General features: G+C 35.7%; 1 protein-coding gene across 1 annotated transcript; it reads left to right on the forward strand.

Moving 5' to 3' along the window:
* The first annotated feature begins 5,510 nt into the window (after positions 1–5,510).
* Positions 5,511–8,610, forward strand: hoxc13a (homeobox C13a). The gene is made up of 2 exons (XM_053643362.1): positions 5,511–6,515; positions 8,149–8,610. The coding sequence occupies exons 1-2, from the start codon at positions 5,852–5,854 to the stop codon at positions 8,403–8,405; spliced, it is 921 nt and encodes a 306-aa protein (XP_053499337.1). The 5' UTR covers positions 5,511–5,851; the 3' UTR covers positions 8,406–8,610.
* Positions 8,611–13,613: the final 5,003 nt, after the last annotated feature.

Raw genomic sequence — 13,613 nt, forward strand, 5'->3', positions numbered from 1 at the left:
ATGCATACACATTAGCCCAGGCATAATAACCTTTTTACATATAGTTATGATGCACTGTATTTTCTGTTTTTGTGCCTTCACTTTTTACACATTAATTCTCTGTGAATTCGCTATTCAGCATTCATCGAGACAAAGCCTTCAATTTAACTACTCTAAAAATCATCACAACAAAATGTTTTTTTTCTTCAAAATTTTATTTTGGGTTATTGAAACGAATATCATACATAATATAGCAATATAAATAGCAAAATTAATTTCGGGTACTACACTCAGGACGAAATGCAACCTACAATAGAAGCTTGCCGTCGCAATCAACATGTCTGGGCAAATAATTGACAGCCTCTTTTAACTTGAACTTGGACTTCCGACTAGACGCATCGGCATGTAGGACAGACAATTTGTCTGCTGCTTGATTCACTCGTGCACGCGCAGTCAGAACACTGATTATAATTCAGTCATAGAATAAGATGATTACCAAAAAGCGAAATATATGCAAAATGTATTACCTGGGAAATCATAAAATTATACAAATGCCGTGTTTTGGCAATATTAAATTGTTTAATATAACGGATTATTATAGTGAACAGGGTCTGTCATAGTATTTTTTATAGCAAAATTAGCTAAAATTGAAAGAAAGAGGCTGTACAAACAAAGAATATAAAAATAAACAATCAATAGTCAATAGGCTTCGTGTTGTGATTGAAGGGGATGGGGGTTGTGCTCTTGTGTCGAACACACTACAGGCTGTGCTTCATGTTAGTTTTCAGTCTGCTATAGTGTTTACTAAGCACAAACCAGATCTGTGGATAATGATATCCTATGTCTATATGAAATATTATTTTGCTATTTTCGATTTATAAAGTAAAAAAAAAAAAACTGACGTTCTCAGAGTACGAGAAAGTAGCCTATTTTTCAAATCCGAACCTTTACATTTTTAGTCTGAACACATGTATATTTACTGAACATCACTCACTTGATTTGCAATCTTCATAATCAGGTCCTTGGTATGGAAACACTGCGCTGCTCAATATAATCTCGTCATATTTTCTGAGAATTATTGGCACACTCGATGGGGGGATGGTGGTGTGAATTCATCTGAGTTACATATAAGAGACCATTCCCACTACTTCCCCCTCCCTCTGCAGGATTGTGCGTGCAGAGTCAAAGGTGTGGTCGCTGTGCGCCCAGAGCGCATTACACAGGTCTGTTTAATGCTACAAGGTAGTACCAGTAGGTACAGCATGTCGATTGATTCTAGTCATATATAATGAAAATAGAGGATACTCGTGTTTCCAGAGGTGGAAATCCCATTTCTGCTTTCACAGAAACTCATATGACTACTTATAATACTTAATCATCGATTGTTAAGTATATTGGAATATTCTATATATTGTATTAATATATGTGCCACAGGCGAACTGCACATTAAATCTCTTTGTACTTGTACAAAAACAATAAAGGCATTCCTATATTCGTACAGAATATACAGTGTAGGCCTATATAATGATGTGCTCTAAATTGATATGTTTCATATACATATATTACATCTATAGAAGTAAAAAAGTACAAGTAAAAGTACAATATTACATACATAATGTGTCAATAGTACATTATAAATTGCGCATTGTCGTTAAGGGTGCATTCCGCTCCCGAGACCCTAAACACTGAGCAAAACTAGGTAGATCAAATGATGGAAGAATTTTGTAATATAGGGTCAGATATGATCATAGTTTACAGCGAGATGCTGAGTTTATAATAATTATTCCAGCGGTGGAAAGCCTATGATTACTTATCAGGGGGAAGAAGAAGAAGAAGAAGAAAGAGGGAACAAAAATATGTAGAAATACAATATATATACAAAATATTATGAATATATTATTCGTTCTGGTTATGTATGTTCTTTAGGGTATAAAGTGCAGATCCTAACTGTAGACACTGGAATCTCTCTCTCTCTCTCTCTCTCTCTCTCTCTCTCTCTCTCTCTCTCTCTCTCTCTCACACACACACACACACACACACACACACACACACACACACGCACACACACACACACACACACTCAACACGCCAACACAGTCTGTATGGAAGAAACGTAGTCCATGCTTTAAAACGTCTGGGTCGGGTCAGGGTAGATTTAACTGGTACGGCAATCGATTTTTTAGTTCTCCATAGCAACCAGCGCCCGCAATCGAGAACGTGGAGCTCACAAGTGTCCGGGCGTCTTGTGGTGGGACCACGTCGCTGAGGAACAGAGGAGCACCTTAAAATCATATGGGTTTATATCTTATTGCATGTTAGTAGTTATTATTATTTTTTTAAAGTTTCTTTATTGTGCTTTGATTGGATACGCTTAAAAAGGTTAAATCCGAATTCCATGCGTGTTGTTCTTCGGCCCTCTGTAGGAATCCTGTAGAAGTTGCATGTAGAACCACACACCACTCTTTCTATATCACAAAGGGTTCCAAACTAGAACCATTTTAGGAGGCAAGAACATTTAACTATACAAAAGAACCCTCGAAAACCTCTTTTAAAAAACCCGAAACACTGCAGGAAATAGCTTGTAACAAATCCGTCATTTGAATATAGCATATCCCATATCCTGTGCGGTTTGCATGCAAATAGACATTGATGATGTGTGCCTGACTCTAAATTCAATAAACTGTTCTGTGTATTATTAGCCTAAGTTCTTACTTCCTACCCCAGTAATCACCAATCATATAACCAAAATACAAAGCTGCACAAAAAGCCTAGTTTACCTTACACGCCCTTATAAGTAGGAAGAAATAGAGCAAATACTTTTCCAAACATAAAGTTTTATTCAAAGAAGACTCTACTACCTTTTACGTGGTTCTAGAAAAAAGTAATTAAATATTAATCGTTATTTTTGTAAGATTTCATGAAGTACATATTTAAAATGCTACCTAACGTAAGTTATTATAGTAGGCATAGCAGACAGACAGACCGACAGACAGACGGACAGACAGACAGAAAGAAAGACAGACAGACAGACAGACGGACAGACAGGCAAGCATCAGCAGCAGCAAAAATAACAGCAATAACAATTTGTTCAGTAACACATTTTCCTTAATAAACTTCTGTTTTTCTGTCTCATATTGTGTCGTTAGCATAGTATAACGATAGACTCCTTATACATTAGATATTTATACGTTAATAAATGATTTTTATGGGCTTGTATTTAAATAACCGTAGACACAAATCCTAAGCGACTAACTTTGAGTTTAATTAGTGCAGCAAAGCATTTCATATAATGTAATATATGTGCCATAAATCTATAAATCTATATCCACTCAACTGAAATATGCTCAGATGCGAAATGGTTGAAGATTATATGCATCCGACAAAGTGAATCGTCAACGATTAAAATATTAATAAAAAAGAAGCTTTCTGTGTTTGGGTTAAAATGTTTCTTTTGCTTCCTCGTTTAACAGAACTGATGTGACATTTAGGAATGTAGGACATAAATATAATAAAAAGGACAAGCGAGAGAAATGTAGTTGCGCAATCAAATCTACAGTAGAACATCATTTAAGTGTTGCTAGTAAACTAACTGCTTTGGTTCCCTAGTTAAAATAGAATGCAATCATGTGAAACTGAACCTATAGAAATGTTAGAGAATAGAGACCACTTCAAGAAAATCATATTTTATTATTTATGTATTTAAGAATACATTTATTATGCAATAAATTCATTGCTTTATTTCACCAAAGAAGATGTGTAATTTAATTTTATTGATTTAATTTTTTATTAATACATCTATTTGCAAGGAAACTGTTATTAAAATGTCGTCTTCTATAGCCTATAGCCATATAGTCTAGTAGCCTTTTTTTCCGAACTAACGCCATAATCAGAAATATAAACGCAAATCTCGTTGACGGTGTGGGTATCTGACTTTGCATTACATCCAAATTAGACTTAACATTATTCCACATTGTACTGCTGCTTTTTTTTTACAGCTGTAGTTTGTGAATAGTATGAGAATTAACTGTTCTTATTTGTCAGCATATTCAACATCTAGCCTATATGATAATGTGCTATAAATAAATAATATTTCAAAAGAACCAAATGCATTAAAAACAATATAGCCCGTTATAAACGAATAAAATGCAGTGATGCTAGTTAATACACTAACATTTACTGTTTAATTCAACATCTAATTAATCTTTACCATGTAACCCTGTATGGCATAGCCCTATAGTGCGTGGCAATGTTAGTCTTTTAACGTTGTTGGCTGTGTATGTGGTCCTGTACACCCGTCTTTCCTTCATGTTAAGAGCGGAAATTCATTATTCGGGAGTAATTCCTTGCGAACCTTCCATTTCGTTGAGTCTTAAAGTTTTTCAAGTACTGCAAGAAGCATTCATGGAGTCGAATGTGTAGCTCATTCTTGTCTGTCTAGACAATGACCCTGTGTGTCTGCGGTTTTTACCTTGACCTTGGACTTCCGTGCAGCTGCCATTTGGAAGAGCCGTTCATATTTATCAATCCCGAATAGAGAGAGAGTGAGTGAGAGTGAGGGAGAGAGAGAGAGAGAGAGAGAGAGAGAGAGAGAGAGAGAGAGATTTGTTTAATCTATATCTTGGTTAGATATTGTTATCGGCTGATTTTTTAAAGTGCTACACATTTTAGCTTCTTGTACCTTATAGCGTCACGATATGTCAAAAGTACAGAGTGTGTGTGTGTGTGTGTGTGTGTGTGTGTGTGTGTGTTTGTGTGTGTAAGTAATGGCAAGCTCCTTTCTAATTCTACCACTTAAATATGAATAAAATAATTTACAAATCTCTTTATATCATCAGCTCTAAATGCGCATCTATAAGTGTCGTGCAAAGTCAAATGTAGCCTGTGTAGGACATTATGCATATCTCTAGCACATTTACACAACACACAGTGAAACTCTGCTTTACAGCAGTTCAGAGGGTAAAAAATATAGCAAGCCAACAATGTAACTTACTTTAATTTTCTCGACGTAATCTGTCGTTACTAAACATTTCTGGAATTTCTGAGGTCTATCGGACTTCCTGGTAAAGTAGAAATTGGCCTATGTATTCTTAAAAAAACAAAAAACAAACAAACAAAAAAAAACGTTAAATATTCTCATAAATAAGTTACTTGAACATGATCTAGGCTATAATATGTACTGAAGATTGGAAATACATATGAAGAGTTACACCATGAAACTCAATACATAAACTTGTTCGAAAGCGTCTGCAAAAGCCTCCTATAATTAGGTATATTACGGTCATTAATTTACATTCCTTTTACGAAGGACAAAAATCTTGTTTTTATTTAAAAATATGAAACAGTATAACAGGAAATAGTATCTAATAAATATTCTAAACAAAAGGCAGACTATTTATTAAGTAGTTTACCAGACTGCGTAAAAAACGGTGGGTTTGATTGTAAAATATTATCTCTGTACTATATGCGTTAACATAGATGCTGCGCTGCTGTGCAGGGAATCCAATCTGAAAATCAGGGTTTACTTCTGAACATGCTTGTCGGCCAAAACGTGAGGGCTGTTTTGGTCTCCCTTAAATCGAGATCACTACCTTCCCCTTTAAGGATAGTTTTCATAGGCTCACTCAGCCAATGTGCGGCCACTGAAAACCCCAGGACCAGTCAGTGGAACGTGAGCCAGAGCATGTTTAAAGGGATTATTATACCCGCCCACCACAGCCAGTCTCTTCGGAGTCGTTACCGGAGTCACGTGCCTGCACATTAATGAACAGGACGCGCAGAGCTCAGCGTGCGCATGCGCGTGCGTAAAATGTAGTTGGAAATGAGGTATCGCCGTGGAGTAGTCGACTTTTAAAAAGCATCTGCAGCCCATGATATGACGACTTCGCTGGTCTTGCATCCACGCTGGGCGGACACCTTGATGTACGTTTATGAAAAAAGCCCGAATGAAAGTGGTCACAATAAAAATCAAGCTATGGAGGGACTGAGCGGGAATTGCCCTGCTACCCACTGCAGGGATCTAATCTCGCACCCAGCTTTGGGGCGACATTCGGGCACCATCACAACTCACCAGGGCACCGTGTACTCGGATATATCTTCACCTGACGCAGGACGACAGTGTCCCGCGCCTCAGACGTCGTCCAGCGCCTCTCTGGGCTATAGTTACCCGTTTGGAAACCCGTACTACGGCTGCAGGCTGTCTCATTCGCACAACGTGAACTTGCAGCAGAAGCCGTGCTCTTATCATCCCGCAGACAAATACACCGAGCCCAGTACGGCACTGCCTACAGAGGAGCTTTCCAGCAGGGCAAAGGAATTCGCTTTCTACCCTAGCTTCGCCAGCTCATATCAGACGGTTCCTGGCTATCTCGATGTGTCGGTGGTCCCCAGCATCAGCGCACATACCGAGCCCCGACACGATGCGCTGATTCCAATGGAGGGCTATCAGCACTGGGCTCTTTCAAACGGCTGGGATGGGCAGGTGTACTGTTCAAAGGAACAAACACAGTCGTCTCATCTGTGGAAATCTCCTTTTCCAGGTATATGATACGAACTTCCTTGATATTTTCTCATCTAAATGTTTGTGATCTTAATAATAATAATAATAATAATAATAATAATAATAATAATAATAATAATAATAATACATTTTGACTGAGTATTTTCTAGGATATTCAAAGTATGCAGTTTGCATATTTTATACTTCAAATAATATAATTCTAGGTAGTTAATAAATATATAAGATACTATATATTACAACAAGTCAAAGACGTTCGTTTTTTTGCTTGGGTAAAAGATCAGTCAGGCAGAACAGTCATGCAGTTAGGGCAGGCTATGACAATATAAGCTACCTTTGCTCCTCCTGTATAATAATATGATGAGTCTTGTTTGTACTGCGTCTATAAATCCCTGTAGTATGGATTTATAGACGCAGGTATGTTATGGACTCTTTGCAGATTTGCACATGTAAGTGCCATGCTGTAGTTGGTGTAGTGCCTGGTATTTGTTTTACTTTTGCATGAGAGGACATCTTCTTAGACATGATGAGTCTACAAAGTTGCCTGTGAGGTCCAGTGTTATTCACTGGCACGTCACCGATATGTAAACAAGCAAAGCAATCATTGGATTGTCCAAGTAACGCATGGCCACGTTGGTAGTTTGGATAGCCTATAGTGACTGTTGTACAGTTTAAAACACAGCAGCGCAAAACAACAGACTTGTCACACAGTTTAACTTCTCATTCGAGTCATTACTGGGGCAGAGAAAGAGAGAGGGAAAGGGGGAACGGAAAGACAGACAGACTAGCATACTTCGCGCACACGCCTCACGCGCGCACGCGCACGTGCATAGTACTTAATTTTAAAGCGCTTTTGTTTACTGTAAACACACAATCCGTAAAATAAGATACCAATAAGACTTAGATTTATTACTCTCAATATTCTATAAGTATATATTTATATAAGTATTTTTCTTAAATATTTGTGACTATCTATCATTGCGCACAGCTCTTATATCTGGGAGTTAATAAATTATAGCAAAAGCCGAACGTCCATAACCGTCTTAAGATGGTTGTATAGCCGTTAACAATAAATAATTTGTAATGGCAATAAGTGATAGAGAGAGGTGAACTCGCTGCTATTGACCTTAATATACCTGAACACAAGGGTGATTAGATTGCGCGTTCGCTGATTCTTAGGCTATTGAAAGGTACATTATTAAAATGTGTTATGTGAAGCTATCATAATTGATCATATCTTGTGAAATAATGTGTAAGATGTATGGGCTAAAATTAGGTTATAATCTTTACATTAGTGCTATACACACTGTCAGATAGGCCTATGTAGTCTTATAAAGATATCAACACGTTATATTATAAACATATGCAGTAAGTATTATATCATATACATTAAGACATGCCTTGAGAATTATTTTCTTAAATCCGAGAAAGAAGAACTATTTTATTAAGTATTTGGCCAGTGAATTTGGGGGGAAAAAACAACTTTAAGCCTTACACTTTAAGAATACTATTTTGGTTTTTGCAAGAGAAATTAAAATATTTTAACTTAATATTAGGTCAATTTGAGGAACTTTTTTAAATGCTATATAGGTTGTTTTTTAGTACCAAGAAGTTAGTATATGAATTAATTTGTTTATGATTTTTTTTTCTTCTAGACGTCGTCCCGTTGCAACCTGAGGTTAGCAGTTACCGGCGAGGACGCAAAAAGCGTGTTCCCTACACCAAGCTCCAACTGAAGGAACTGGAAAAAGAGTATGCAGCCAGCAAATTCATCACTAAAGACAAAAGAAGACGCATCTCTGCCACCACCAATCTGTCTGAGCGCCAAGTTACTATTTGGTTTCAGAACCGCAGAGTGAAAGAGAAGAAATTCATCAGCAAATCTAAAGCGAACAATCACATGCACACTTAATGGATTCCCAATGAATTGCTTTTACAGTTGGTCTCAATACGTTCTGAAAGTCTGATATTTACTTCTTCTCAAAAACCATGAACGAAGAAAATCCGAGGCCGTGTCACATCACCCAAGTCTGGCTTTACTTTATTTAATAAAAAAAAAAATGATGCACACGATTTAATAATCGCTCATCCGTAAGCTTTAAGGGACATAGGCCATGCCCTAAAAACTGTGAACATATTGAAAATCATTTTGTCTTTGCTCTTTTTTATGAATGTACATATATAAATATATAATATTTAAAATATTTGGGTTTCCAAGAGACAGTTTGGTCATGTGCTTTGTTCCAGTGATAAAAAGAGACGCGAACATTTGTTGATGTGTAAAATCCAGTGCAAAAATCAGCAGAAACACACAAGGACTTTTAACTCGCATGAAGTATCAATAGTAAATTCTTATTTGAAAATTACGTTTGAATGAGAACAAAGTGGAAAGGCTAAAGAAAACATTGAACACTGAATGTGTAGTGTCTCAAATAGAGCCATGCACCATCGTTTTTGTGGTGGCAGGAGTCCACAGGTTGATTTCCAAAAAGCCTTCGAGATTTCAAAAGCTACATGTTTCACTGTGGGATACATTACTTTCTAATGCCGATGGTAAACCAGGCTGCTAATGTTAACTGTACAGTGCAATGTCTTTATTATTTAATTCATGTTCTGGCAAATTACAGGGCTGTAAAATTGAATGTGTCAAGATCATCTTAGTATCCTTTTTTTAGCAGTGAAGTATCTGTCTGCCCTGCAACTGGAATGATTGTAAGCGATTGCAACATTTAGTATTACACGTTAATGCACAATCTTTCTTGTTTTATGTATAGAAACAAATATCGTAAAGCATTTGGAGCTGTTCACACACGCTGTCAGTCTGTACCTCTTTCTGTGAAGTACGTCAACTGTATTGTGGTGTTTAATTCCTAAAGTACTGAATGGAGACATGTTTCTTAAATAAATAATGGCAATGCAAATCATTTGATTAAATCCACTACCTTGGTATAAGTGGATGCCAACTGTCTTGTAAATCGTGTACTATTACGCAACAAATAAATAATTCCGATTTAGACCGCAAGCAGCCAACTAGTAAGATGAGCACTATTTCTTGCAGTGACCTAGAACAATAAATAACATGCTTCATTGCTGAACTATAATAAATTTTCACGATCGATTATAAAATAATTCACACGCTTTGGAAAAATATTTAGAAAATAAGGGATCATTTGGAAAACTAAGATATTTCTAAGCCCTTACTGTACGACTAGTTGTTTTAAACACAATGAGTCACCTATGGAAAACAACGGACAAAACCACGTTCCTTTCCAAGCCAACAGTGTAAGTGTATATATGTATGTATGTATGTATGTATGTGTGTGTGTGTATGTGTGTGTGTGTGTGTGTGTGTGCGTATGTGTGTGTGAATAGAAAATAATAAACTAATTAATTAATAAATAATAAACTAATAAACCCACAACACTATTTGCAATAATAAAAAAATGTATTTAAATTATATTATGAATATGCATTACTCACTATTTTTATTTGGTCACTTAGATTAGAGTCTGGTTTACGCAAAACGTTCTTAATGCTAACATTGTATACTATTTAGCGTTAAAATCTAACCTTAATTTATAATAAAATTGTACATAAAATAAAAAAACGCTTTTGGGGAGCTAAGGCTAGACGAGAATAACGTTCCCAGAACGTTAAGATTCTATAAACATTTGGCTCAAATTGTTCAATCTGTTCAGTTTTTGGGTGTTCCGAGGAGGTTTAGTATATGAAAGTTAACACTAATTCTTACATAACGTTATTTTTATCTAACTGGGAGCCTTGCATGAGCATTGTCCTAGTAACATTATGGAACGGTAAACCAGATGTTTTAGCACGTGTCAGGAACCGGTTGAAGAGTTACTGAATGCTCTAATACTCTGTTAGCTAGGTAAATCTGTATATGAATTTCGGCTCTTTGCGTAAAACTGTACAATTGCACGCAGTAGCATAGTGGGCAAAGGTTCACTTTCTCCGTCCGTACCCTTTTTCTCAATTCATGGCCATTCCTATGAGTAATGGATTTTTGAGATTTTGAGCATTTACACAGGAATTTGTTATTACTAACAAAGCTGTATTTCATCGTCTTTAACAATATTTTAACAGCATGTTGAAAATATTGGTTACTAAAACAACAGTTTGCTGCCTGTTGTAATATCCACTGAATTCTTCAATCAAATATTAGTCTAACTGAAAGACAATATGTAGTAGAAAATTGAGAGTGTTAAAACAATGCTATATTGAATTGCTGGTCTGTCTTTTTGAGAACCTTTGTGTAAATGCTTACTTTATTGATTTAGTGGTTTAGAACTTCATCTAGTTAAAAGTTTTTAGTGTATTCCCATTAAAATGTAAAAAAACAAATGTTTTAGTGACCGGGTAACTTTGGACACCAACAAAAATGGAATTTCTCACAGTCAGGTAGGCCTGTGTGCTGAGAGTATTCACGAGACCATGCATGTAGGTTTAAGCAATGCAGACACTTCTCAGATTAGCTATGACTTTTAAAGATGATGTGGAAAATATTGTCTTTTACATTTCACTTGTATTTGTGTCTAGTGTCGACGTCCGTGTACACTCTATATGCAATAACAGCCTTTATTTACTGTACAGATAGCAATAATTCCAGTTATGTTACAGTTCTGTTATTTCATGCACAAAAGAAAATTATTCTATTTTCTGTTTATGCGTATTTTGTCTCACAACGATTTTTTACCAATTATTTGCTCCTTGTATTAATGGGCGTATGCAATATATATATATATATATAAAAGCTCTCTGCCGATTTCTTGTCACGTGGTCTTTACCCTTGACCTTGACTATGCAGTAAATTTGACCTTGACATCACAGAGACTTGTGAATAATAAATAGGGGCTGGACACGAATGCCCCCGGTTTGTTTGCAGGCAAACAAGGTGTTATTTCCCTGTCTAGACAACTCAAGTTAATGGCATGCCATAAATAAATAAAAGAGGGAAAAAGCACGGATATCCCATGTCTTTGCCATTTCTGACTATGCAAAGCATTGCAGAGATTTAAAATTTGCTGTTCTTTCCTCTCAGCGACTTCAGTACTTTCTCTGCGCGTATGATTCTTCAACCAATGAAGGTATTTTCTCTCATCGTGAATTTTGCGTTATATTCACCACGACGACAGGTAGAGCTTTGCTGACACAAAAGGTTTGCAGAGGCCACGGGCCTTCGTTTCACCGCCATCGGACCGCGCAGGAAAATGACGGCACGTCTGTGCAAAATCGTGTTAAAAGGTATGGCGCTAGTATCTTTGTTTAACCTGGCAGCCTGCAACACTTAATGTATAAAACATTATAACGTTTGAGTTCATAACAGAATTGCAATGCATATGAATTCATATCTCAGAACTGAATTACCTAACGCTGATTTCATGATAATTAAACGCTGACCTAAATTATATATATATATATATATATATATATATATATATATATATATATATATATATATATATAATAAACCGTGTATTGTAAATTATAAAACAATAAAATTAATATATTAATTCATTTGCAATACTAAAAAACTGTACGCACACACGGATGCAAACGATGTGTGTGTGTGTGTGTGTGTGTGTGTGTGTGTGTGTGTGTGTTTAATGAGAACAATTGCAATGTACAGAAGGAGCACAAGGCTGAAGAGAAAGGTGGCTGATATCCTCTGGTGGTGGTATGGTGCAAATGTCAGGAAGTGCAGAGAGTAACATACAGCCTCCTTGTGTTCAGCAAGCTACAGCACTCTGAGCCTATAAGACCTGTTAGCAACTCGTAGACTTTTTGGATACAGTGAACAGAAAACACAGACTTAAATGTGATGTTTGTGGCTGGAAAATGAATTGCATTATTAAAGCATAAATTTGCTGTTAGATAAAACAATACACACCAAGCAGTCGGATAGAACATAGAACTTCGTTGCTTAAAAACAGACCTATTGAAACGTAACCTAGCACCTTTCATCTCCAATTTAAAATAATTGTTATCTGTTGGATTATAATTATAATTTAAATACTATTTACTTTACTGTTTTAAATTATTTTCTCATTAATTTTAAGTGATGCGTTAGCACTACCTACACTAAAAGAGGAAATCTGGTCTTAATTATTCATAGTATATGTTTAAAATGTATATAAACACTGTGTAAAAAAACTACGAAAACAACTTATTTTCTAGTTGTGTTAACATAATATAATTAACTACGAGATGCAGACGAAAACATTCTGAGAAATCATGAACGCCGGCAGTAGAGTAACAAAATAAGTCACATCACCATATTTGTAAACAATGATACATGGACTTAGTATTTTTATTTCTTCTTTTTTATTTTTATTTGATGATAACAAAAACAATTCCCTATAACAAAGCTGTTCAGTTGAATTAATTTCATTTTATTTTGAAACATCTTCAGAAAATGGTGAAACATTGTAGTTAAACTGATATATAAATAATTAAGTATTATGACAAGACAATTCATTATCTGATTTCTAACTTGAACGATATCGTGTCCAGTCATTTCATTTTATTCACACAAATAACTCATAGGCACAAGTCAGTGGTAAATAAATACGAAGATTAACTAATAATAACAATAATTTTAAAAATACTAAATTAAGAAAGAAACATTGATATTATTTAGTATTGATGTATTTCAAGTGCAATATAGAGATAAAACTATTCAAGTATAACTATTTTTATACGTATAGGTGCTTTAGTTAAGATTCGGGTAAAAACTTAATAGAAATATATTCGTGTTAAGACTAAAACTGAGGCAATCTGTCCCTTTAGAAGATATAGAGAGAATAAAACGCCTTTATTTGTGCTGTTGCCCTGTCTGGACGGTAAACACATTCGAAGACTGCTTTTCAGTAAGACGTAGGCAGTGCACTAGACACTGACCTTGAACTGAAAACAAGCACTTTCAGCGACTTTACTAACAATTCGGAGACTTAAGATTCCCATTTCAAGCGATAACACATAACTTACAGATAATGACAGATATTGGTGTTATTGTTTGGAGATTTACCTTGTTCACAATCGTCGAGACGTTTTGTGATTAAATGAAGTTGATCGACATTTCACCATAAAAGGACAGAAAAAA

The sequence above is a fragment of the Ictalurus furcatus genome, chromosome 15 (genome assembly GCF_023375685.1).
Source record: "Ictalurus furcatus strain D&B chromosome 15, Billie_1.0, whole genome shotgun sequence".
NCBI classification, from domain to species: domain Eukaryota; kingdom Metazoa; phylum Chordata; class Actinopteri; order Siluriformes; family Ictaluridae; genus Ictalurus; species Ictalurus furcatus.